This window comes from Vulpes vulpes, chromosome 15, assembly GCF_048418805.1.
Source record: "Vulpes vulpes isolate BD-2025 chromosome 15, VulVul3, whole genome shotgun sequence".
Taxonomy (NCBI): Eukaryota; Metazoa; Chordata; class Mammalia; order Carnivora; family Canidae; genus Vulpes; species Vulpes vulpes.
Window position 1 is genome coordinate 50016033 of NC_132794.1, and position 24265 is coordinate 50040297.

General features: G+C 42.3%; 2 protein-coding genes across 11 annotated transcripts in view; one reads left to right on the plus strand and one right to left on the minus strand.

Moving 5' to 3' along the window:
- Positions 1–369: 369 nt before the first annotated feature.
- ZSCAN29 (zinc finger and SCAN domain containing 29) lies at positions 370–11727 on the minus strand. Of its 7 annotated transcripts, none has more exons than XM_072740687.1 (6): positions 11274–11727; positions 9883–10314; positions 9196–9400; positions 6700–7395; positions 4796–5266; positions 370–3539 (listed from the first exon to the last, which is right to left on the minus strand). In XM_072740687.1, exons 2-6 carry the CDS (start codon positions 10198–10200, stop codon positions 2671–2673), a joined length of 2559 nt encoding a protein of 852 aa, XP_072596788.1. In that variant the 5' UTR covers positions 10201–10314; positions 11274–11727; the 3' UTR covers positions 370–2670. The 7 variants fall into 7 exon arrangements, with proteins under 7 accessions (XP_072596788.1, XP_025854377.2, XP_025854376.2 ...); XM_025998592.2 differs by having other exon boundaries at positions 6700–7361; positions 10898–11417; XM_025998591.2 differs by having other exon boundaries at positions 10898–11417.
- The window catches only part of TUBGCP4 (tubulin gamma complex component 4), a 45714-nt gene continuing 32775 nt past the window's right edge, over positions 11327–24265 (plus strand). For 2 of the 4 annotated variants that reach the window (XM_072740692.1, XM_072740691.1), the window contains exons 1-7: positions 11598–11729; positions 12193–12257; positions 13959–14086; positions 15903–16031; positions 19324–19446; positions 19827–19880; positions 21082–21138. In XM_072740692.1, the coding sequence (XP_072596793.1) occupies positions 13976–14086; positions 15903–16031; positions 19324–19446; positions 19827–19880; positions 21082–21138 (474 nt within the window). In that variant the 5' untranslated portion in view covers positions 11598–11729; positions 12193–12257; positions 13959–13975. Of the gene's footprint in view, positions 11730–12192; positions 12258–13958; positions 14087–15902; positions 16032–19323; positions 19447–19826; positions 19881–21081; positions 21139–24265 lie in introns of all 4 variants that reach the window. The other 2 variants (XM_025998594.2, XM_072740693.1) reach the window with 2 other exon arrangements.

Genomic DNA, 24265 nt, shown 5'->3' on the forward strand with positions numbered 1-24265 from the left:
ATGGCTTTCCCCAGTAAGAGAGTTTGCCTTTACCCTATTCCTTATGTATATTCTCTTCATCTGGAGGTTGGTAGGGGATTGGTCCTGGATCTTTTAAAATAACACTTATTCTCCATGCCCAGTTATAAGAGGTCTTAACCCACTGCACTAATGGATACAGATACCACAGAAGGATTTTCATTCTAATTTCTCTTTTACCACATCCTAATTTGTTTCTCAGTCTAGAACATTAAGATTCAAACAGGCATACTTCTAGTAAGCCCACACAGGGAGCCTAAAGCAGGTAAAAATTTATCTTTCATAGCAGCAACAACTTAAAAAATTGCAGATGTGTTTTTGGTGGGGGGAGCCACATGAAGAAACACTGGGTACTTTATAGACATAATTTTTATTAACATCATATCCCTGAGAGGCAGATTAAGGTGTAAACATTATTCTGCTTTACAGAAAGGGAGATGGAAACACAAGACATCTGGAACCAGAATTCAGATCGGCTGATACCCCAACCAGTGCTTTTTACACACAACTATACATAAATATACTAAAGACAGTAATCGCTCATATTAAAAAACACATTTAAAAAACACACTTAACCATCTCAAATCCTGAGGCACTGCTTTAGACTGGTGTTTCTTCTATCTTCATGTCTGCTTAGGCCACATAATTGAGATACCATCTCCTCCTAATAAATGTTAGGACATTTTTTGTAGTAGGATCCCTCAATACCAGAACCCTAATCAACCTCTCATCTAACACAGCAAGCTATGAATTACAGAATATTCTATCTCCCTACTCTTCTTCCATATCTCATTCTGGCCACAGGACTCTGATAAATGTGAATATGAAACAGCTACTTATCCCAGGCCTTAGCCATCTGTTCACATTCCTTTTTCCTCAGACCTGCCCATTAAAGTATTTTCTCAAGATACTAGTTTCTGACCTTTGTTTCTTATAGGAGCTAGTCCCCTCAGACTGCTCATTCTTCCCCAGTGTGAGCTGGCTGTTTCATCAATAAGTATAGCACAGTACCTGATTTATTATAGGTGGATGAGATCACCACCTCCAGATCTGCATCTGGCACTCCATATTCCAGTTAAGGCAGTTCTCTACCTTGTGCATAGCCTAGATCATATTCTTCCTCAATTTTGTGCTCCTTCAGGCTTTGTCTAACTTTCCTTAGAGTCTGTCCTTTGCCCTTGGCTCCATCTGCATAAAACACCTTGCTCTCTACTTTCCCCATTTCTCACCCACTCAGTACTCAGTTTTGTGATTAGTTTTGTAAAGTTCATCCCATCCTGATTTACCCAATAACCTTCCTTTCTTTGAACACTTGCTGTTTCATGAAGCCTTCCTGAATAAAGAGAAGAAAATACCTCCCAGATTTTTCTTATAAAAAACTATAATGTATTAGACCTTAACATTTATGCAAAATGTTACTAGATTTCTAGAGTTCTCTAAAACTGTTGCAGCTCTACATGTGCACTTATTATTTGTCCATGTCAGTCATCTGTTCTAGATTGTAAGAACAAGGACAGGGTGTGTTTACCTTGTGCTGTACAGGGCTCATCATACTACTAGGAATATGAGCAATTAATTCAATACTATTTGATTATACAGAATCACACTCGTGTTTGAAGAGCTTTTAAAAACATCTATACAGGTGAATATTTGCATGTGCATGTGTGTGAGTATTGGCAACTCCACTGACCAAAGATAATCTGTCCTCCTTGCCATTAGGGTAAAGAGTTGTTGGCACAGAGCCATTTATTTCATAATCCATGGGTACATGGTAGTGGCATCTGCTCAATGAAGGATAGTATTGAGCACCCATGGAGTGCTGTATAATACTAAACTAGGTGTTTGGTGTGTGTGGAATGCACAATCCCCTACTGGCAGCCTTAACTGCTTTCTTTCATATCAGCATATCCAGCTTACTTGCTCTTTGCACTTCTGGACCAGAAGGGACAGATGAAACTCAGATAGGATGGAACAGAAGAAAAAAAATCAAACTAGATGCTCTAAATGTACTATTCTATTCCAGATCTTCTAGGGCTTAGAAGAAATTAAGAAATCCAGGGTTCACACTTCAATATATAAAGTTTACACTGTTTTCCCATCTAGAACACCTAGGCTTTTGACAAGAGGATTCATAGGTCAGAACCAAGATGGATATCAAACTCTCCTTTAAGGTAAATGAAGAGTGTGCCTGACAAATATCATTCTAAGCACAGGCTTATACGAACAGGAAGAGCCACAGTTTTGCATTTCCATAATTGTATAAAAAGACCCACTCAATTAGAAAAGTCTCACAGCTTCTCCCTGAAATGCTGTGATAGGTTTTTCCAGTTGAAATGCAGCTGAATAACAGGATAAATAAATACATGCCATCTACTATGTCCTCTCTATTACAGGAACAATATAGACACTGAGAGGTAAAGGTGTTATCTGTCATTTCCAATGTAGGCAAGGAGAGGGACTGAAATCTTCTTTTCATTCTTAAGATGACTATCTTAGGAATTCGTAGATCCAGGAAAGACTTGGGAACAGAGTGGGGTAAATCTTAAGAGTGTTTCCTAAGCTAGTTGGGCAGAGGAGATGGATCTCACTATTGGAAGACTTTTTCAAACAATTTCACTGCATTTATCTTTTCTTTAAATTCTCAGGGGCTTATTACTTAGGTGTTGACTGTGACAGAAGTTTCTCTCGTGTATGGATCTCTCGGTGCTTATTTAGAGCAGAACTTTTACTAAAGCACTTGCCACAGTCATGACACCCATAGGGTTTCTCTCCTGTGTGGGTTCTATGATGTGCACGTAGGTCAGAACTTTTACTGAAGCTCTTTCCACAGTCAGGACACACGTGGGGTCTCTCTCCTGTGTGTATCCTCCGATGTGCACTGAAATGAGAACTGTTGTTGAAGCTTTTTCCACACTCTTCACATTGATAGGGCTTTTCTCCTGTGTGGGTTCTCTGGTGAATTATAAGGCTTGAGCTCTGATTGAAGCGTTTTCCACACTCACCACACTGATATGGTTTCTCTCCTGTGTGGATTCTCCTGTGGGTGATGAAATTTGAACTGTCACGGAAACTTTTTCCACAGTCAAGACACTTATAAGGTTTCTCTCCAGTGTGGATTCTCCGGTGTCTAATGAGGCGTGCACTCCGACTGAAGCTTTTCCCACAGTCAGCACACTTATATGGATTTTCCACTTGATGAGATATCTGATGCACGAGGTGGGAGTTCGGACCAAAACTTTTGCTGTATCTGAGATATTTGCAGGGTTTTTCTCCCAAGTAAGGTCTCTGATGATTTAGAACTTTACCTAAACTCCTCTCTGGGAGTGCTGGTTTTCCCCTTCTCTCCTCTGGGGTATTTTCCCACTGTTGTCCTGATCTATACTCACTCTCACCACCTTTACCTTGAGTAAGACGCCGGGAAACTTTCCTTTCAGACCTTGCAAGTAATGTTCTATGTAGTTGTACTTCCTCAGAAATATCTCGTTTTAGATTCTCTTCGTTATCAAATCCAGCCTCAAAACCTGATGTAAGAATAGAATTTATTTTATTTTATTTTATTTTATTTTATTTTATTTATTTATTTATTTATTTATTTATTTATTTATTTGATTTTATTTATTCATGAGAGGCACGGGGGGGGAAGTGGGGGGAAGAGACACAGGAAGAGGGAGAAGCAGGCTCCATGCAGGGAGCCTGATGTGGGACTCAGTCCCAGGACTCCGGGATCACGCCCTGGGCCAAAGGCAGGCACTAAACCGCTGAGCCACCCAGGGATCCCCAAGAGTAGAATTTTAAAAGTTACCCATCTCCTCAATATTATGTGCTGGGGATAAGGCAAATATCACATTAGATGATTAAAGATAAAAATTAAGGAGCACTGGATCCCAATGACTACTACCAATTGGAATTCCAATGTTTTTACTCCTCTACTTAGTAATCTATCACATGCTTCTCATTTGTTACAGAGGCTGATTAATACATTCTTTTAACTTTTCCTGGATACCCACAATCTTCAGAAAATCCTCTCAGTATAACAAGGAAAACCTACCAGATTTAAGATAGGTTCAAGAATGTCCAGGAAAACTCTGAGAAACTTCTATATCGAAACAGAACTAAATGAGTCCTCCTCCCCTCAAATTCCAATATACATCAAGAATAAAAACAGGGGGATCCCTGGGTGGCTCAGCGGTTTAGCACCTGCCTTTGGCCCAGGGCACAATCCTGGAGTCCCGGGATCAAGTCCCGCATCGGGCTCTCTGTGTGGAGCCTGCTTCTCCCTCTGCCTGTGTCTCTGCCTCTCTCTCTCTCTCTCTCTCTCTCTCTCTCTCTCTGTGTGTGTGTCTGATGAATAAATAAATAAAATCTTTAAAAAAAAAAGTGAACTTTTAAAATCAACTTCATCTCACTATGGGTATACAATGTGCTACTTGGGAGATGTTACCTTTCATACTCCCTGCTAGGTAAACTGCCTAACAGTTCAGCTGTAGATGATAACAAATTTAGAAAGTCTGCACCCATCAGACTGATGCTGTAGTATGAGAAGGCAAGTCAGGTGAATAATTTATATCCTTCTGAGTTGCCTTAATAAAAAGGAAACCTGAAAAAAAAAAAAAAAAGAAAGAAAACCTGGAGAAGAGAGAAGGTAGAAGGTAGTCACAAGAATCCATGAGAGCTGGGTATAGAGGCCTGTCTCCTGGTCTTTAGATTGTTGATTTTTCTGCTAAATCCTACTGCCTCCCCGTTGCTACTTAAACCTTAAGAAGTAAAAGGATCTTACCACTGGGGCTCTGGAATAAGACTGGAGCACGAGTCATGACAACCTCCAGGGGTACCTCAGTATCCTCTTCATCATCCTCAGAATCTTCTTCTATGGTCTCTTCTGCCATGTCGGCTTGCTTCTCAGCTTCAGTCTCACTTGTCTCCTGGATAGGGCAAGAGGCTGTCTCTTCATCCTGGCTGTCACTGGGTGGGGCAACAACCCTGGCACTCACCAGAGCATCCATCTCTTCAAAGAAGGGACAGGTCTCTGGTGCTTGGCCATTCTTGACTTTCCGATAGCTGGTTTGTAGGCTTTTAAACTTGGTCCGACACTGCTCTGGTGTCCTTAAAAATCCATATTCCCATAACCGCTCAGCCACTGCTCCATACAACTGGCTGTTACGGTGACAATTCCGGAGGGCTTCGTAGAACTGAGTTTCACTAAGAATTGCAAGGTAAGTCTTTGTCTCTTCATAGCCCCAGTGTACACCTGCCACCAGAAGAGAAATTTTAGCACTACTTAATCCAGGGCTTTACAGCCTCAATTCCTCAGTCCTATCAAGTGCATGATGAAAAACCACCTAAGCTTGTGCTCCTAAGTGAAAAAGTAAAAATACTTCATGTTTCCAAAATCTATACAAAGTAGAGGGAAGGGAGAGTCAAAGTGTCTTCCTCCCACTTGACATCCAGCTGGAGAGGACAATGCTTCCATCATCCTCCAGTCACTGCAGGTAAGAATTGGAAGACAGAGAAAAAGTGGAAAAAAGATGAAAATAATAGCAGCTAGCATATGTGCCATGTATCTGGTTTACCTGCATTTATTCCAGTAATAAAAAAGAATGAAAGAAAAAAAATAGATACTGAGAAAGGAAAAAGTAGAAGATAGGAAGACAAGCCTAGAACAGAATTGAAGTAACACCACACATTATCACTGCTGCTGTGCCCCATTTTACGAGTGAGGAAACAAGTTTTGAAATGGCCAGATAACTATCCAAGGTGACCCAGGTGATGAGTGGTCAAGATAAAAAACAAAGCCCCAACTCATATTTCGGTGTTCTTTCCATAACAACATGGTTATACAAATTATATCAACAGTAATAAATAATACTTAAAAACAGTTCCATGGGCAAATAATATTTCAACAAAGTGTTTCTTACTATGTGTGTTTATGTGTTATGTGTTTACTATGTGTGTATATGTGTTACTATGTGTGTTTCAACAAGGTTTCTTACTATGTGTGTTGCGAATCTCCTCTAGGAGATTCTTAGAAAATGTTTCCCCAGCTTTGGGCAGTCCTTCACTATGCTATGCTAAATGAAAACGAACACAAAAAATAAATTGATGTTGAGAACTGGGGAAATATAAAGCATCAGTTTGTTTAAGGTGCCCAAAAAATAGTCTCCTTAAAGATAGTATAGTGTAGGGCAGCCCCGGTGACGCAGCAGTTTGGCGCCACCTGCAGCCTGGGGTGTGACCCTGGAGACGCAGGATCGAGTCCCACATTGGGCTCCCTGCATGGAGCCTGCTTCTCCCTCTGCCTGTGTCTCTGCCTCTCTCTCTGTGTCTATGAATAAATAAATAAAGTCTTTAAAAAAAAAAAAAAGATAGTATAGTGTAGTGTCAGGTTTTTTTCAGCAAAGATTTTATAAGCAAGAAAAAAAAATTTTAATAAATGGAAGGAATGATACTCTTTTTAAGAGCTCTTAAAAATCTTCTGAGTACTTCTTTAAAATATCTAAAATTACTCCCTATTACTTAATATTCCCACAAAAGAGAATGAAATACACATAGAACTGAGAAGTGCCTCTGTGTTCTCTATTTAAGTGACAAAGCTGACAGGCAACATCAAACTTCCTGACTACACATGCTGTCTCATAACTCCTCAAATCTATTCACAGAACCCCAAAAAGAAAAGCTTCTTACCACTTGGGCTTCGAAAAAGAACAGGTGCAGTCGAGTTTTCAGGGTCTTGAGGCAGGGCCTCCTGGCCCATTTCATCACTGCCAGACTCTTCAGCCAAAGCCTCTTCTGCTTCCTCATGCTGCCAGCCCCCTTGCCCTGGCTCGTCAGTCTCAGGATCACTGCCCACCAGGCCAGAGTGAGAGGCTGCCTCTTCCAAGCCGTTACTGGGCAAGGCAATGACCTGGGCACTCATCAGGGCCTCCATCTCTTCAAAGAAGGGGCAGGTCTCAGGTGGATGACCACTCTTGACTTTCCGGTAGCTCTTCTGGAGACCTTTAAACTTGGTCCGACACTGTTCCAAGGTCCGAAGGAAGCCATACTCTCGGAGCCGCTCAGCCACAGCCCCATACACTTGGCTGTTTCGATGACAGTTTCGGAGCGCCTCATAAAACTCAGTCTGACTGAGAATTGCAAGGAGAGTTCTGGTCTCTTCATAGCCCCAATGTACACCTGCTACCTTCTCGTCCTCAAAGCCCCAGTAATCCTGGTCCACCCAACTTCTTCTCTCTCTCTTAGGTGATAACAGATCAGCATGCATTTGTTTATCTCCTGTGTGACTGCCTCTTGGGAGTTCCTTCTCCTTGGAGCCCAGATCAGGGACCCATGGCTCTCCTTGCTCCAACCTGGAGACCACACCGGATTTAGGAAATGGAAATCCTGCTTGCAGGGAAGTAAACAAAGGATATCATAATTTGGATTGATCATAAAAACACCTGTGAGTTCAGACCTGCCTTTTTTTGAATCCAAGAGGCTTATAAAAGAAAGTGTCTAAGGAAGTGTTTTCAGAAAGTTCAGTGGGGTGGAGAAAGTGGAGAAAATACATAAAACCTCAAAAAAGAATATTTTCCAGAGCAGGGTGACAAGAGAGGAAAAGGTTCCGTTTGTGTGTTCAATGCAAATACTTCTGTTCCATGTTGCTCCCTAGCCTTCCTCGCCACTTACAGGCAGGTCTTGGCACTGCTGGGAACAGTCACCTCTCCTATCTCCTATTAGTTTTACACTTGGTGCTAGAGAATTAAACTCAGAGTAATTTCAAAAACAAGGAGAGTAGGGGGGAAACTTCAATTCATCCATTTCCTTCACACGGTCACTAAGTTCTAAGGATTTTTCCCTTAGAATATCCTGCTCTGTTCTTCCTGCTACCATCCAAATCTAGACCCTTTGTCCTCTCACACCCGGATCACGGCCACAGTCACTGTCCTACCTAACTTCAGGCTCTAGCTTCCTCAGCTCAACCTTAACCCGAGTGCCTACCATGCACCGTCCATTCATATCAGACTCCTCTCCAGAACACAGCATATAAATTATTCATCACTCTGTGCCTCTCCAAATTTAACCCATTCTATGAGAAGTTGTATTTGCCAAAGCACCCCATGAAACCTTCCCTACTGCCCTCCCTCATCTCCCACTCTGCTGAACCCCTACTACAGTCACATGAATTGAAGAACAAGTCATTGTTTGGCATGGTTTCCATACAGTTAGGTTCAGTACATACTTGCTTTCAATCACATGCTAAGCTCTTTGAGAATAGGCACTTTCACTTATTGCAGAGTACCTTGCAAGGCATCGGAATACATGGCAGATATTCAAAAGATTAATTCTGCAAGTCTCTGTGTGGGGTTGAGGGATTGCATCCGGATTACTAAACAGAGACCATTACAAATGGCTGAGAAGGCTAGCTTCTTGGATGATAAGATCAGAATTCAAAACAACCAACAAGTAAAAGAAATGATTAAAAAAAAAAAAAAAAAAGCCAAACAGATAATATGGAGTTCAACCAAGTGCAAAGAAGAAAAACAAGTTCTACACAATCAAGTACAACAATAAGCACTAGGCACAAAGACAATGGGGAAAGTGGTAAGAGTCCTGGGAGTTACCAAGTAAACAATAATCACCAAATAATTACTTGAGCTGTACTGAAAGAAAATGTAGTGAAATTCTGAAGTAAAATTCCTACTCTGCCCCTATGTACCAGACCCTCCCTGGAATAATATCATTTAATTCTCCACAATAAATGTGATATTTGGAAGACTTCATTTCCAAGGGAGAGTGACAAAAACTTAGTAGGTCTACAGAATGGAGCTTCTGGGGAAGAGCTTAAAGAAACAACATAGTTCAATTTGGAGAAGGAAAATGACTGAAAGGAGGCTGTGCCTTCAAGTATACAAAAGAATTTTTATCTAGAAAATACTGACCTAGTATCATCATTACCAAGGGGAAACAAAATAATTCTAATTCTGATAAAAACTAGGAAGCCATCCTCTGGCAGACTTGTTAAAAGAGGAAATATAAGAATACTACATCAGAGAGCTAAACTACATACCTTTAGGTCTCCCAACAACTGCATACTCTACAATTTCAGCTCATTTCCTGAAATCCCTTTCCCACTCACTACTCCCAACCCTACTTCCCAATTTAGAATGGCATCCTATCTTCCCATATGAATCTACTCCTCACCGCTCCTTTGAAAAGGTCTGAGCTTCTCCTTTGGGTTCATCTGCTCCTGTGGTCCCAGGTCTGGGCTTCTTGCCCTCTCTTTCTTGGTTACACCCCTGGGCTGGGGTTCCACTGACTCCTGCCGAACACTTAAAAACTCTCGTGATGATTTCAGGGGTGTCATCTTCTCCAAGCGCACTTCCTGCCCCTTCACAGAGACTGTGACCTAGAAACAACCCCCATTAATCGTCACTGCAAGGTTATAATGAGGGGCATTCCCAGAGGAGATTACTTAATATCCCAAAAGGGTTCATCCTTTTGGGACTTGGCTAGGTTTGGTGGGGGGAGGTGGTTTGACAGTAAACAAGGGTCTTTCTTATGTCATTAGATATTCTGCAGCTGGAACTCCAGAAAGAAAAGATCAAAATAATGAACCCACCTACAAGCTAAAAAATAATTCCCCTTTCTTCCCTCTTAAGTAAAAAACTGCAAAACTATGAATAACTCATTATGACAGGGTAACAAAGGTACACCCAGGTAGCATCTCCAGATAAGCTCTATCTGAAAAAGTTACCCGTTCCAGGACCTGTAGTATAAGCATCACCAAAGGAGATTGCGCCCCTCTTTAAACCTGTTGATACCTTAATGTGGCCCTTTATCCTTGCCCCTTCCCAGTCACACACTTCTTAATTGCCCCTCCCTTCTCACCGAACGTCCAGGTCTTCCAGGCTCTCTTTCTAAATCTTCCACCAGAGCCACTGCCTCCTCTCCACTTTCTGGACATTGCTCCTGTACCCAATTCTGGATCTCCCCAGGTAAGATGGTCAGGAACTGCTCTAGCACCAACAATTCTACAATCTGCTCCTTGGTGCGCACCTCCGGCCTTAGCCAACGACAGCAAAGTTCCCAGAGTTGGCTGAAAGCCTCCCGGGGCCCAGCTACCTCCTGGTAGTGAAATCTCCTGAAGCGCTGTCGGAAGGTCTCAGAGTTAGTGCCATTCCCTCTCAGAGTGGGTTTGGCCATCATTCACAGCGAAAGCAGCTCCCCTCCACTTAAGGGTTGGAGGGCTTACACCTATTTTCCCATGTCCTTGGAGAATCACCTGCAGATGAGTCTCTCAACTGTAAGAAGAGTTTCTTCCTAGGGTAGAGAGAGATGGCACTATCAGAAGAAATAAACTTGTATGTCTAAAGTCTTGCCAAGAGCTGGCCTGCCTTCCCATATACTCCACGTGGCCATCTGAGGTAGCACCAACTTGAGGACGGCAAGCCAGAACTGAACATGAAGGAGAAAAGACCTTTCAAAGGCTGCCATTTCTGGGTGACTCCCAGGGCAGCCTGGGGAGGCAGCTAAGAATGAAGTTATTGTCTGCTCTTCTTCCACCTCCCCCCGAACCTGATCCCATTTAGCTCCCTGACCAATGTTGCATAGTCAGTCCGAACCATATGGGACACCTGGCCTTAAGAGGATCTAAAGGCAAGTGACCCTCCTGCTGAAGGCAACAAAGAGCCTCTGTCCAGCGGGTCGCAGCTGATCTCCCCCAGTACCTCCACGGTCTTTCCGGAGGCCCTTTGCATCCTCCCCTCCCCCTCGGACCACACAACTACCAGTTCCCACCCGGGACAAAAATCAAGCACTGGATACTGGGTCTTTGTTTTCCCTCACAGCGGAAGTAACCGCTCAGCAACTATTCGGGAACTACTGGCGGGGAAACCTCGCGCACTGGGAAGACTGGTTTTGGTTCCTGACGCGAGGGCCGGTGGGCGTGGGGAGTCACACTGAGTTGGTGGAGAATGGGAGTCCGAGGGGGCGGTAGTAATGGGTCTCCTGAGGACGAGTTCGGTTGCTGGCCAGGGGCTCCGAGTGCTGCGGGGTTCGCGGGAGCGGAACTCGGCTCAACGAGTGGCGGGTGCGGGATTCCGGCCTCTTTGTCTTCGCTCCCTCCGGCCAGGTCACTCTCGGAGCCGTCGTGCGGTGCCTCCAGAGGCCTCCGAAGGGCTAAGGCGCCCTGAGAGCACCCTCCAGCCACCCCTGGGAGCGTCCCCTTCTCGGGGCCGCCCCTCAACCCACTCGCATCTCTGCCCCCGGGCCAGCCTCACCCTCTTAGGGTCGGGCCCCAGCCCCGGCTCTCCAGCCTCCCAGTCCGGCTCTCAAACCGGAAGTCCGAGCGGGCGACTCGGGCGCCCAGGGCGCATGCGCAAGGGCAACCACGGAGCCTTCTCCAGCGGAGCGCCGGCAGGAGCGAGTGAGTGGGCCCCGCGGAGCGCGGCACACTTCCGGGACGTGGGGCGCCGGTCCCGTCCCCTTTCCCGTCCGCTCTTCCCGCAGCAGTTGTTTCGCCACTTGGGATTCAGGACGAACCGCCTGTCCCCGGGGCCTGTGCGCCCTTCAAGAAGGCAGCATTCGCCTCCGTGGTTCCCTGGAGGACCGTTGGAGGAGGGGGCGACGGACACAGGGACTCGAGGTCCGCCTTGGGAATGATCCACGAACTGCTCTTGGCTCTGAGCGGGTACCCAGGGTCCATTTTCACGTGGAACAAGCGGAGCGGCCTCCAGGTACGGCCCGGCTCCGAGCGCGGGAACTCGGGAGCGCCGGATGGGCGGGCCCGCGCCAGGCCCGGGGGAGGAGTCTGCAGGCTCGAAGGGCGGGGCTTGCGGGCGCCGAGGTTTCGCCGGGCGAGTCCGCGGGCGGGTCGCCGAGCCAGTGCGGAGGGGCGTCCGCGCGCGGTACCTCACCTCGAGGGGCGGGGCGCCGGCCTGAGGTGGCGCCCGGTGGGCCTCGCCTGCGGGGAGGAGGAGGGAGCCGGCGACCCTGCTTCAGGTTGAGGTGTCTGAGCGAGAGTTGCTAGGGAAGTGGATGTAAAGGTGAAGGAGGCGCTTTCACCCGTTTTCACGCTCACACAGCTTTAGAGCGGGCTGTGGAAGCTGGTCCAGATACATGGCGCTTCACACACCGTAAGGGGGCAGCCAGTTCTGTTGACTGAAAAATGGAGTGTTTCTCTCATTACTCCTTTCGCAGGAAATTTCTGCACTAGGAGAATTTGGAAGGGGTTTTCATGTAACCAGGAATGTAAGAGGAGGAAGGTACGATATGCCTCTCATTTAATCTTCACAGCCACTTACCTCCATTTCACAGATTGACTCCCTGTATCTGGTAGCTAGGAGTTAGCGAGCTTGGTCTTGAATCCCATGTCCGCTTGCCTCGAGTATCTGTACTGTTCTTTTCTGCTGCTTTCAGTAATATCCAGCCCTCTCAATAACTTAGGTATTGTTAGCCCCCGTTTACAAAAGAGGAAACTGAAGCTCAGAGAAATTTATGGTGACTAGTCCTGGCAATGGCAGGATTTGAGTTTAGCTCAGTCTGATCACAAAGTCGTGCCAGTTCCAAACCAAGCAACAGATTCTTTTTATTTTTTCATTTTTCTTTATATATATATATATACATATATATATATTTTGCCAAGCAACAGATTCTTAATTATAGAGAACACACTGATGGTTACCAGAGGGGAGGAGAGTGGGGGAAATGGGAGAAATAGGTGATGGGGATTAAGGAGTGCACTTCTTGGGGTGAGCACTGGTGGTGGTATGGAAGTGTTAAATCATTGTGTTGTACACCTGAAACTAGTATTTCACTAAGTTAACTGGAATTTAAACGAAAACTTAAATAAGCCATGCCTGTTCTTATAAGAATTGGCGGTTTAGGCTGTGAAAAAGCAGAAAAATGACATTCTCAATGTACAAAGCCTATAAGTTAGATTCCCCTCATTATTTATTTTCCCCTGTAAAACTAGCACAATGACAGACATATAGGAAGAAGATGCTTAGGAAGTATTTGTGGCAGCTTGACTATCTGAAGTAAAAAGATAACAGAGTATAGAGAAGATAGCTGTCTTCCTTTCATTTTTTTAAAGTTTTTATTTATTCAAGAGAGACACAGAGTGAGGCAGAGACATAGGCAGAGGGAGAGAAATTAGAATTCTTGTGCATTACTGGTGGGAATGCAAAATATTGTATACTTTCTGCAGAGCAGTGTTTTTCACATTCAAATAAAGGGAAGAATTGTTATGAATACCTAATATTGATAAAAATCATTTTATTATAATATTGAGTATGTGCGCACATTAACCGAAGTATAAACTCAAACATATTGCTCTTAAAAAACTATAAAGCCAAGTATTTGTTACAAAGTAAACAAAACTACCAAATGGATAAGTTCAGAATAACACTAATGCATGTTTTCTCAGCCTTGGCACTACTGACCTTGTGGACTGAATAATTCTTTGTTGTGGGGGTGGTCCTGCCTATGCATGATAGGATGTTTAGCAGCATCCATAGCCTCTACCCACTAGATGTCAGTAGTACCGGATAAAATCTTTAAAAAAAATTCTTCTTTGCCTGTTTAGTACCATATTCACTGTCATGTAAAGATGGCATCCACAAAATACAGTACTCACAATATAAATATGTAATATGATCAGTTCCTTGGGGACAGTAACTACATCTGATTTTGTTCATTTAATCTCGGGCTGTTAACACAGTGCTTGGGATAAATAGGTGTTTGTTTAAAGTTGATCTTCCAAAGAAGATATACAGTGGCCAATAGGCAAATGAAAAGATTATCAGTATAGCTGATTATTAGGGAAATGCAGATCAAAAGGACAAATGATACCATTTTATACCCATTAGGATGACTATTATAAAAACAAACAAACAAACAAACAAAATGACAAGTGTAGGTGAGGTTGTGGAGAAATTAGAATTCTTTTTTTTTTTTTTTTAAAGATTTTATTTATTTATTCATGAGAGACAGAGAGAGGCAGAGACATAGGCAGAGGGAGAAGCAGGCTCCATGCAGGGAGCTTGATGCGGAACTCGATCCCGGGACTCCTGGATCACGCCCTGGGCCCAAGGTAGGCGCTCAACCCCTGAGCCACCTAGGTGTCCCCCCCCCTTTTTTTTTTTTAAGATTTTATTTATTGATTCATGAGAGAGGCAAAGACATAGGCAGAGGGAGAGAAGTTAGAATTTTTGTGCATTACTGGTGGGAGTGGAAAATGGTACAGCCCCTGTGGAAAACAATATGTGATTCCTCAAAACAATTAAACAGAATTACAAAGTGATCCAGCAATTTCACTTTTTAGGTATACACCTAAAAAAAGCTAAAGAAGGGATGTGAACAGATATTTGTATACCCCTGTTCATAGCAGGATTATTCACTATAGCCAAAAGGTAAAAATAACTCAAGTGACCCTTGACAGATAAATTGGATAAACAAAATGCTGCACAAACATACAATGGAATATTTTTAAGTCTTAAAAAAGAAGTAAATTCTGACACATGTTACAACATGGATTAACCTTGGAGACACTATGCTAAGTGAAAAAGCCAGTTATCAAATGACAAATATTGTATTTACACTTATTTGAAGTACTTCAAATGGTCAAAATTATAGAGACAGAGAGAAGAAGGGTGGTTGCCAGGGGCTAGCAGGAGGGAAGAATGGGAAACTAATGTTAAATGGATACAGAGTTTCAGTTTGGGAAGATAAAAAAGCTCTGGAGATGGATGGTGGTGATGGATGCACAACAGTGTTAATGCACTTAATGCCACAGACAGAACTGTACATATAAAGATGGCTAAAATGGTAACTTTTATGTTACATGTATCTTACCACAATATAAAAAAAATTTTGGTTGAATGAGTACACTCTCCTACTACCTTTTTCTACTTGAACTGCTGTGAAACCTTTATAAAGTATAGTAGGTTATTGTTTGGCATTCATTTCAATAAAGATAATACCCAGTGAAGTGAAATACCAAATACAAATGAAAATATAGACACTATGTTTATATGTCCAGGTATATGGTGCTTTTATAGATTATAGTATGTTACATTAATTTTATTTTTTAAATGAAAATAAATTTTAAAACTTATAGGGAATTTGTTAATCTTAAGAATATGTCTGAGAAACCCCTGGAGTCTACAGATCTTGGTTTGAGCAGTATCACTAAAGAGACATTGTTAAAATCAAAATCTCCATATACCTGGGGTGCATGGATGGCTCAGTTGGTTGAGTGCATATGCCTTTGGCTCTAGTCATGATCCCAGGGTCCTGAGATCAACCTTTCTGCTTAGCAGGGAGTCTGCTTTTCCCTCTGCCCTCTTTCCGCTGCTCATTCATTCTCTTTCTCTCTCTCAAATAAAATCTTTTTAAAAAATATTTATTTATTCATGAGAGACACAGAAAGAGAGAGGCAGAGACACAGGCAGAGGGAGAAGCAGGCTCCATGCAGGGGGCCCGATGTGGGACTCGATCCCGGGACTCCAAGGTCACCCCCTTGCATCTGCAGAAGGCAGATGCTCAACCGCTGAGCCACCCAGGCATCCCGTCAAATAAAATCTTATAACAAACAAATCCCCATGTCCTTATAGGCCATCCCTGGAAGATTGCATAAGAAACAAATAATAGTAGCTACCTGTGGGGAGGTCGACTTATTTTTAATGTACAACATTTGGTAGTATTTGAATTCTTTACCACGTGTTACCACCTATTTCAATAAACAATTAATTAGATCAAGGATGGAGAACAACACCTTTGTAGGAGTTTGGAATTTACCAAGCTTAAATGGGCATCTGGAGAAGGGAAGTGATTCATAGTATGAAGCATTTGAAGCACATCAAAGATATGCAGGCATCAGTGTTTTTAGCCTCTTCCTCTTCCTACAGGTGTCACAGGACTTCCCATTTCTCCATCCAAGTGAAACCAGTGTCTTGAACCGACTCTGCCGGCTGGGCACAGACTATATTCGCTTCACTGAGTTCATTGAACAGTACACTGGCCATGTACAGCAACAGGTAGGCTGCTGTTCCCAGGGAATGGACACCTCCAGAGGTCAGGAGTCATGTCAAGTTTTGAGTGAATCCACTGGTAATTGATATGAAATAAGTCTCAAGGTGTTACGTATTTCTCATCATTGGAATTACTCAAGTGAGGGCCAGATAACTGTCTAGCTCAAACAAGGGAGAAGATATACACAGGGACCAATTTAGGCAAGTTTGTATAAGAGAAAATATGCTTTGCCTGAGTTTTAGGAGACCTGAGTTAAATCAGTTTGAGCTGGACCAGAGTTCCAATTCCAGTAAAAGCACAATGCATCATTTCAGATCTTTTTGCCATTTTGCTTCTAACTTCCTTAGTCACATGGACGCAATCAACTAAAATCTTTGGGCTTCATTTTTCTTATTTGAAAATGAAAGAGTTAAATCAGAGAAAGCGCTTGGTACATAGTAAGCACTTAATAAATATTATTAATATGAATTAATTGGAAGTGTACACTATTAATTGTGATCAATGGTGTAGAGGTCAAGGTTTTGTGTCCTGCTTTATCACTTACTAGCCATAGACTGCTTGGCAGTAACCTAATGCTTAGTAACTACGGCTCAGTTCACTTATCCATAAAATAGGATAAACAAATTCTTTTTTTTTTAATTTTTTTATTTATGATAGTCGCACAGAGAGAGAGAGAGAGAGGCAGAGACACAGGCAGAGGGAGAAGCAAGCTTCATGCACCGGGAGCCTGACGTGGGATTGGATCCCGGGTATCCAGGACTGCGCCCTGGGCCAAAGGCAGGCGCTAAACCGCTGCGCCACCCAGGGATCCCCATAAAATAGGATAATAGGTGGAACCTATCTCATAGGGTTGTGAAGATTAAACAAGGTAATTCATGCAAAGTGCCTGGCACATAGTAAGCACTCATATTTTTTTAAAGAGAAATTTTAAAGTTCCCTTTTATTTTTAACAGTCTGTAATTCTGTCCATGGTAAGTAAAAGGATTACTGAATTGTGTAACTCTGATTCAGTATGACTGTTGCCCAGTTGATTCTGGTTGAAGAGAAAGGCAGGGACTTCTAGAAAGAGAAAGGAAGGATTCCTGAAATAATGCAGTCAGTACTTTCTGTTTTATAAGTTGGTTGTCAGACTTTTGGTGGATGGACATCAATGGGGCAGAGTTTTTGGAGAATAATACCTTATATTTTCATCTCTGGGACAGGGATTCTGATTCTCTCAAAAAGATTTTATTGCAAATATATAAGCTAAATGTGAGCTTAAAATCTAATCAATGCCATTTTGCTATAAAATTATATTAATGAGGGCACATGAATTATCAGAGTTGCAACCCATATATATATTTATGTAGATGAAAAGGCCTTTAGTTTTAATTTTTACAAGTAACGCTTAAAAGAAAAAAACCTGTCCTGTACTCCTGTGACTATATGGATTTTATCTTATATAATATGTGAATTCCTGCTTTCCCAAATTCTAAAGATATCTATAGTGCCTCTTTTTTTGGAACAGTAAAAAGCATACTTAATTTCTCTTTCATTTAGTGATAAATGAAGACATTCAGTTCTCTGGAATGACACAGGATCAAAACAAAATTGGCTGGTTGTACGCCCATCTGGTCTGTTTCACCCTATAACCATGCCAGTCTTATTATAGCTGTGAACCTTTATCTTCAGGAACTGCTAGTATCCTTTGCAACATCATCTGACTACACTCTGCCTCATAACCCCAGAGTCCAAGTTTCCTACCCCATTTGTTGTAGAATTCTGTGATTGTATCTACTGCCAACAGAGCCTGATCACCCAAGTCAGTACCTAGCTAGAGAGGCTGGTCATCATAGCCTATAGTCAGCTTCCTCTGCCATTCCCTGTGTAAAATACAGAAGAGGCTCTTAGAAAAAAATGCAGGTCTCCTGAAAGCCAAGCTGTATTTGTCAGTAGGCTCTTGGTGAGAGTCTAATCACTTCTTATGTTGACTAATCAGATTCATGCTCCTGCTGAATTACCAGACAGGAAAAGAGACGTTAGAAGGAGGATTGAGGTTATTTTATTTAGTCAGTGAATATTTACCCTGTGTTCAAAGAACTGTGCTAGAAGCTGAAATACAAAGATGAATAAAGTATGTGTCCTGCCTTCATGAAGCTCTTGGTCTAGAGAAGGGGGTGTATAAACAAAAATAGATGCTATGAAAAGCATAGAGACACTATGAAAGCAACAAAGGGGGAGCGATTCGTTTCCTAGGGAGAGTTAGGAAGGGCTTTAAGAAAAGAGATGCTTGAGTTGGGTCCTGTAGGAAGAGTAGATATTTGTCACAAAGATGAGTACACAGTTAAAAGTGGAACACATCCAGATTCATAGGGGTGAGAAATAGAAGCAAGGCACATTTGGCAAACTGTGGGTAGTTTGGAAATGAGAATGTGATGTTGGAAGCAGTAAAATATAATTTTAGAGAGGTAGTTAAGGGCTCAAATGTAGAAGTCATTGTATGCCATGTAGAGGAGTTAAGATATTCTGGGGTGGGTGCCTGCGTGGCTCAGTTGGTTGAGCCTCTGCCTTCTGCTCAGGTCATGATCCCAGGGTCCTGGGATGGAGCTCTGCATTGGGCTCCCTGCTCAGCAGGGGTCAGGGGGCTGCTTCTCTCTCTCCCTCTGCTGCTCCCCCTCCCTGTGCTCCCTCACTTTGTCAAGTAAATAAATAAATAAAATCTCAAAAAAAAAAAAAAAAAAGATATTCTGGGGCAATGGGAAGCTACCAAAGGGATTTAAGCTGGAAGTCTTAAGGTTAGTTGTGGAAAAATCTCCACTGACAGTATGAGGTACTATCTGTTTGTTTGTCTTAGAGATGGGGAGAGAGAGAGAGAGAGAGGGAGAGAGAGAGAGAGAGAAGGGCAGAGGGAAAGAGAGAATCTTAAGCAGGCTCCACACCCAGTGCAGAGCCCAGTGTAAGGCTCAGTCTCACAACCCTGAGATCATGACCTGAGCCGAAATCAAGAGTGACACTCAACTGACTGAGCCACCCAGGAACCCCCTTCCTGATTGTTTCTAACATCTAGGCTGCATGGCAAGTTAAAATATTATCACATTTTAAAAGGCCAAAACTCCAAATCTGCTCTCTAGTTGAGTTTTCCTCTCACTAAAGGACTGCTTTGATATGGAATCATTTAAGCAAAAACAATAACACTAAAAAATAAATAAATAAATAAATAAATAAATAAATAAATAAAATAACACTAATAAAGGATAATGTTTTGCTCAGGTTTTAGAGTCTGAACTGTGAGGTTGAGTTCTCTTTGTTTGATTTCAGGATCACCACCCATCTCAGCAGGGCCAAGGTGGGCTACATGGAATCTACCTAAGGGCCTTCTGCACAGGACTGGATTCAGTTTTGCAGCCTTATCGCCAAGCACTGCTTGATTTAGAACAAGAGGTAAGAGAGAAGATACAGGAAAGATGTCTCTGGGACAGCTGATTAGGGCATGTTCTCGAATTTGAGATGTCCTTTGATGTGGTCAGGTAAAGAGAGAGCTATTTTCTGCATGGCTAAAGGGTACAGTGTTCTCTGTGATTGCCCAAACTATAGTCAAAGTGGCATGCAAATCATGGCAAAGGTTCCTGAGTGAGTTTATCAGAGCCCTTGCTTTGTTTTTTGTCACCTGAAAAATCAGAATTAATAATCTATAAACTATCAATACTCGATAGCCTAAAACTAACACTGAGCCCATTCTCAGATTCCCATCTAGTTTTCAGAGATCAAATAGATTCAAGGTATTTTATATGGAGCCCTAATTGCAGTGTTTTTTGTTGCAGTTCTTGGCTGACCCCCATCTTTCCACATCACATGTCAATTATTCCTTGGATCAGGTATGCTGTCCAAATAATAAAATGCTCGGATATCTGTTGATAATGTTAGAATAATCTAACTTAAGGGGTACTGGCTGGCTCAGTCAGTGGAGCATGCAACTCTTGATCTCAGGGTTGTGAGTTTGAGCCGCATATTGGGTGGAGGGATTACTTTAAAAATCTTTTTAAAAAAATGAGGAATTAAAAAAAAAGAGTGGGCGCCTGAGTGTGGCTCAGTCAATTAAGCATCTGACTCTTGATTTTGGCTCAGGTCATGATCACAGGGTCTGTGAGATCAAGCTCTGCATCAAGCTCTGCACTGGGCGTGCAGCCTGCTTTGGATTCTTTCTTTCCCTCTGCCCACCCCCTCTCTCTAAAAAACTTTTATTATTTTTTAAAGATTTTATTTATTTATTCATGACAGAGAGAGAGAGAGAGAGAGAGAGAGAGAGGCAGAGACACAGGCAGAGGGAGAAGCAGGCTCCATGCAGGGAGCCTGATGTGGGATTTGATCCCCGGTCTCCAGGATCACGCCCTGGGCCAAAGGCAGACGCTAAACCGCTGAGCCACCCAGGGATCCCTAAAAAACTTTAAAAATTAAAATTAAGTCTATTAAAAAAAAGAATAATATAACTTAAGACAATATTTTTGAGAACATTTTTCCTTCTGGGTTCAGAGCCCAGCATTTTATGTTTTGTATGCTTTCTGAGATTAGAACTGTTTAGAAAGCTCCAAATTTAATTAAAATCTAATGTCTGATATTAATGCCCTGTGTTGCCTTTAATATTAACAATTATGCTAGCCTTAGAAATAGGAACTGTTTCTTTTGCTTTTTCTTTTTTTTTTTAAGATTTTATTTATTCAGAGAGAGAGAGAGAGAGAGAGAGAGGCAGAGGCAGAGACACAGGCAGAGGGAGAAGCAGGCTCTATGCATGGAGCCCGATGTGGGACTCGATCCCGGGTCTCCAGGATCACACCCCGGGCTGCAGGTGGCGCTAAACCGCTGAGCCACCAGGGATGCCCTGAAACTGTTTCTTTGGGTCATTCTCTCTCTGCAATCAACCACCCTATCAAATTGCCTTAGGATTCTAGATCTTGGCTGTTCTGTACTATTGCCATCTTTATGCTAAGTGAGACTATTTAGAAACCTAAGCATTTCCTGAGTCAATTTTTTTTCCTTGTATTTAATTGTGTACCCTCCTAATTATTCTCTGCTTTGCAGTTCCAGCTCCTTTTCCCCTCCGTAATGGTTGTGGTAGAACAAATTAAAAGTCAAAAGGTGAGAACTTTTCTTTTTTCCTTTGCTGTGTTAAGCGCCAAGGATATATTCATAATTAACTTTGCCTTTCTTTTAAAGATCCTAGGTTTTAGTAGTTTTCATTTATTTATTCATTGTTTTAATAATGGTTGCTTGAGTATCATGCTAAATATCCAAAATGCAAAAATAAGTTACAACCCTGCCCTTAAGTACCTCCTGATCCAAAAGGTGGGGCTAATGTTAATTGATGTACCCCAGAATGCTGCTGGGTAAGAGCAAAATGCTGTGGATGGTATTTGGAGGTGAGAGCATTTTATATTAAGAATTTAAAAATTTTGGATATGGGGGCACCTGGCTGGCTCAGTTGATTCAGCATCTGCCCAAAGCTCAGGTCATGATCTCAGGGTTAGGCTCCCGGCTCAGGGAGTCTGCTTCTCCCTCTGCCCCACCCCTTGGCTCATGCTCCGGTGCTCTCTCTCTCTCTCTTTCTCAAATAAAATCTTAAAAAAAAAAAAAAGAATTGTTGGATATGGATCTTGAGAAACGGAAAGTTCATCCCTAGAAAGAATAATAGATTTATGGTTAGGGTGCTGGCAGTTTTTTAAAAATTAGATCATTGGCTAAAGCCCAGATGCTTATTTTATTAAATATGCCTGTTTTTATCACAAGTTTTTTTTTTTTTTTTTTTTTTTTTTTTGAGTTCTCAATTTTTTTTTTTTTTTATTTATGATAGTCACAGAGAGAGAGAGAAAGGCAGAGACACAAGCGGAGGAATAAGCAGGCTCCATGCACCGGAGCCCGATGTGGGACTCGATCCCGGGTCTCCAGGATCACGCCCTGGGCCAAAGGCAGGCGCCAAACCGCTGCGCCACCCAGGGATCCCTTATCACAAGTTTTTATCATGTGCATCAAAAAGTGAGGGTCCTCAATGAAAGGAGAATGCCTTTTCTGGGTAGAAGTAATAAATGCTTTAAGATTTCACATTAGAAAAAAAATTTTTTTTTTTTAATTTTACAGTAGAAGAAGAATCTGCTAGTTTGTAACTGGATGAAAAAGGACAAATGGATTAAATATGTTTAGTGCATTTATGTTTTTAAGCTGTTATATTTGTGCCTTAGTTTATTAGGAGTGTTTACCTCGATAAATTTAACTACTTAACCAGTTAATTTGCCAGGTTGCAGCTTCATTTTTTTTTTGCTGTACAAGTTTAGAATCTTATACTACTTGTAACTCTCTTGTGCTGAGTTCATTCTGAGCCAGCAAAGCCCGTGAGGGGAGGTGCTGTTTGGCCCTTCAAAGCTGATTACTCTCAGCAAATAACATTCAGCTTTTATTGCACACTTACTGTATACCAGGCAGTGTACTAAGTGCTTCACATACTTAAACCCATTCAACCCTCTGAGGGACCAAGTAGGTTAGGGAATGTGCTTAGGGTCACACAGATGGTAGGAGATGGTAGAGCTGGGATCTAAATCTGGGTCTGTCTGCCTCAAAAGACTTATGCTCTTAACTACTCTACTAAACTGTCCCCCTAAGTTGGAGGGGACCTTCTGGATAAGTCGAGTTAGTGTAAGGGTTCCATGCTTAGCTGCACATCTCAGTTGACTTTCAGTTTCTATTGGCCACAGAAAGAAGAGTAGAAATTGAGTAGGGCAATTGCAGATGGGCAAATCTTCCTCCTTGCTCAGGTGGTGGTAGAAAAGCCAGTGTGCTCTGGCTCTAGAGAGATAAAAAATGAGGTGGTCCAGCACATGGGTGGGAGTAAGAACAAGAATCATAGCCAGCAGACACAAGGGATCCTTTTAGAGTGATAGAAATGTTATAAAACTAGATTATAGCAATGATTGCACAACTCTGTAAATTTACTAAAAATTGTTGAACAGTATACTTAAAATAGGTGAATTTTATGGTATATAAATTATACTTCAATAAAGCAGTTTTAAAAAGAGAGTGAACCAGAAGGACATAGAAGGAAGAAACAGATTTTTGGGAAATTATATGCCTTATAAATAGCCTGAATTAGGCCTTAATCTGAAATAAAAAGATTTCTTTACCTCTTAAGTTGGAATTTCAACTCTAAATGATTTTGGTTTCTCTAGTGCAATAGTTCACTGTACATTAGAATCACTTGGGGCAGACTGTTAAAACCATGTGGCTGCTGGTTAAAACCCCAGAGATGCTGATTCAGTAAGGCTGGAGTTGGGCCCAACAATTTGCATTTCTTAAAAACTCCCACATGCTACTGCCTTTGCTGGGGGTGGGGATACTGGTGGAGTAGAGAGGATTAAGTAGGGTCCATCCTTTTGAGAGCAACTATTATGATATCATGATCTATCATAACAAACATATATTTGATCTTCATTCCCTTTCTGACACAGAGCTTCTAAAACCCTTGAAATTTTGTAAGTGATAAGAATGATAAAGGTGTCCTGATATTCATAACAAACCCCTATCAACCACACCTGAGCCTATGTTAAGTGACTTTTGGAAAGCACCTAAGGATAGGCTGGTTGCCAAGAGAACCAACAATTTGATTGGAGGGTTGACTCATACCTCTGACCTCTGAGGAGGAAAAAGCTGCTAGAGATTGAGTTCAGTCGCCAGTAGCCAATGATTAATCAATTGTGACTATGTAATGAAGCCTCCATAAAAACCCAGAAGGAAAAAAAAAAAAAAAAAAACCCAGAAGGACTGGTTTCAGAGAACTTGTAGGTTGGTGAACCAGAACTCTTCTTCATGCTACATACACTTCTGGGCCCACACTCCTTGGACACTGAAGCTCCTTTGTTTGGGACTTCGTACTGTGCATCTCTTCATCTGACTATTGATTCTTATCTTTAGTTTGCTTTTTAATAAACAGGTAATCTAATGAGGAAAAGGCTTTTCTCAGTTTGTGAGCTGCTCTAGCAAATTCATGGAATCCAAGGAGAGGGTCATGGGAACTTCCGATTCCTCAGCCAGTCAGTCCTGCTTGAGATTGGTGTCAGAAGCCGAGGGCAGTCTTGTGGGAATCTGATGATATTCTGGGTAGGTCGTGTTAGAACTGAGTTGAATTATAGGACACCCAGCTGGTGTTAGAGAATTGCTTGGTGTTGTGGAGGAACCGCCTCCTAAACACATTGGAATTGGATTCAGAATCAGAACTATA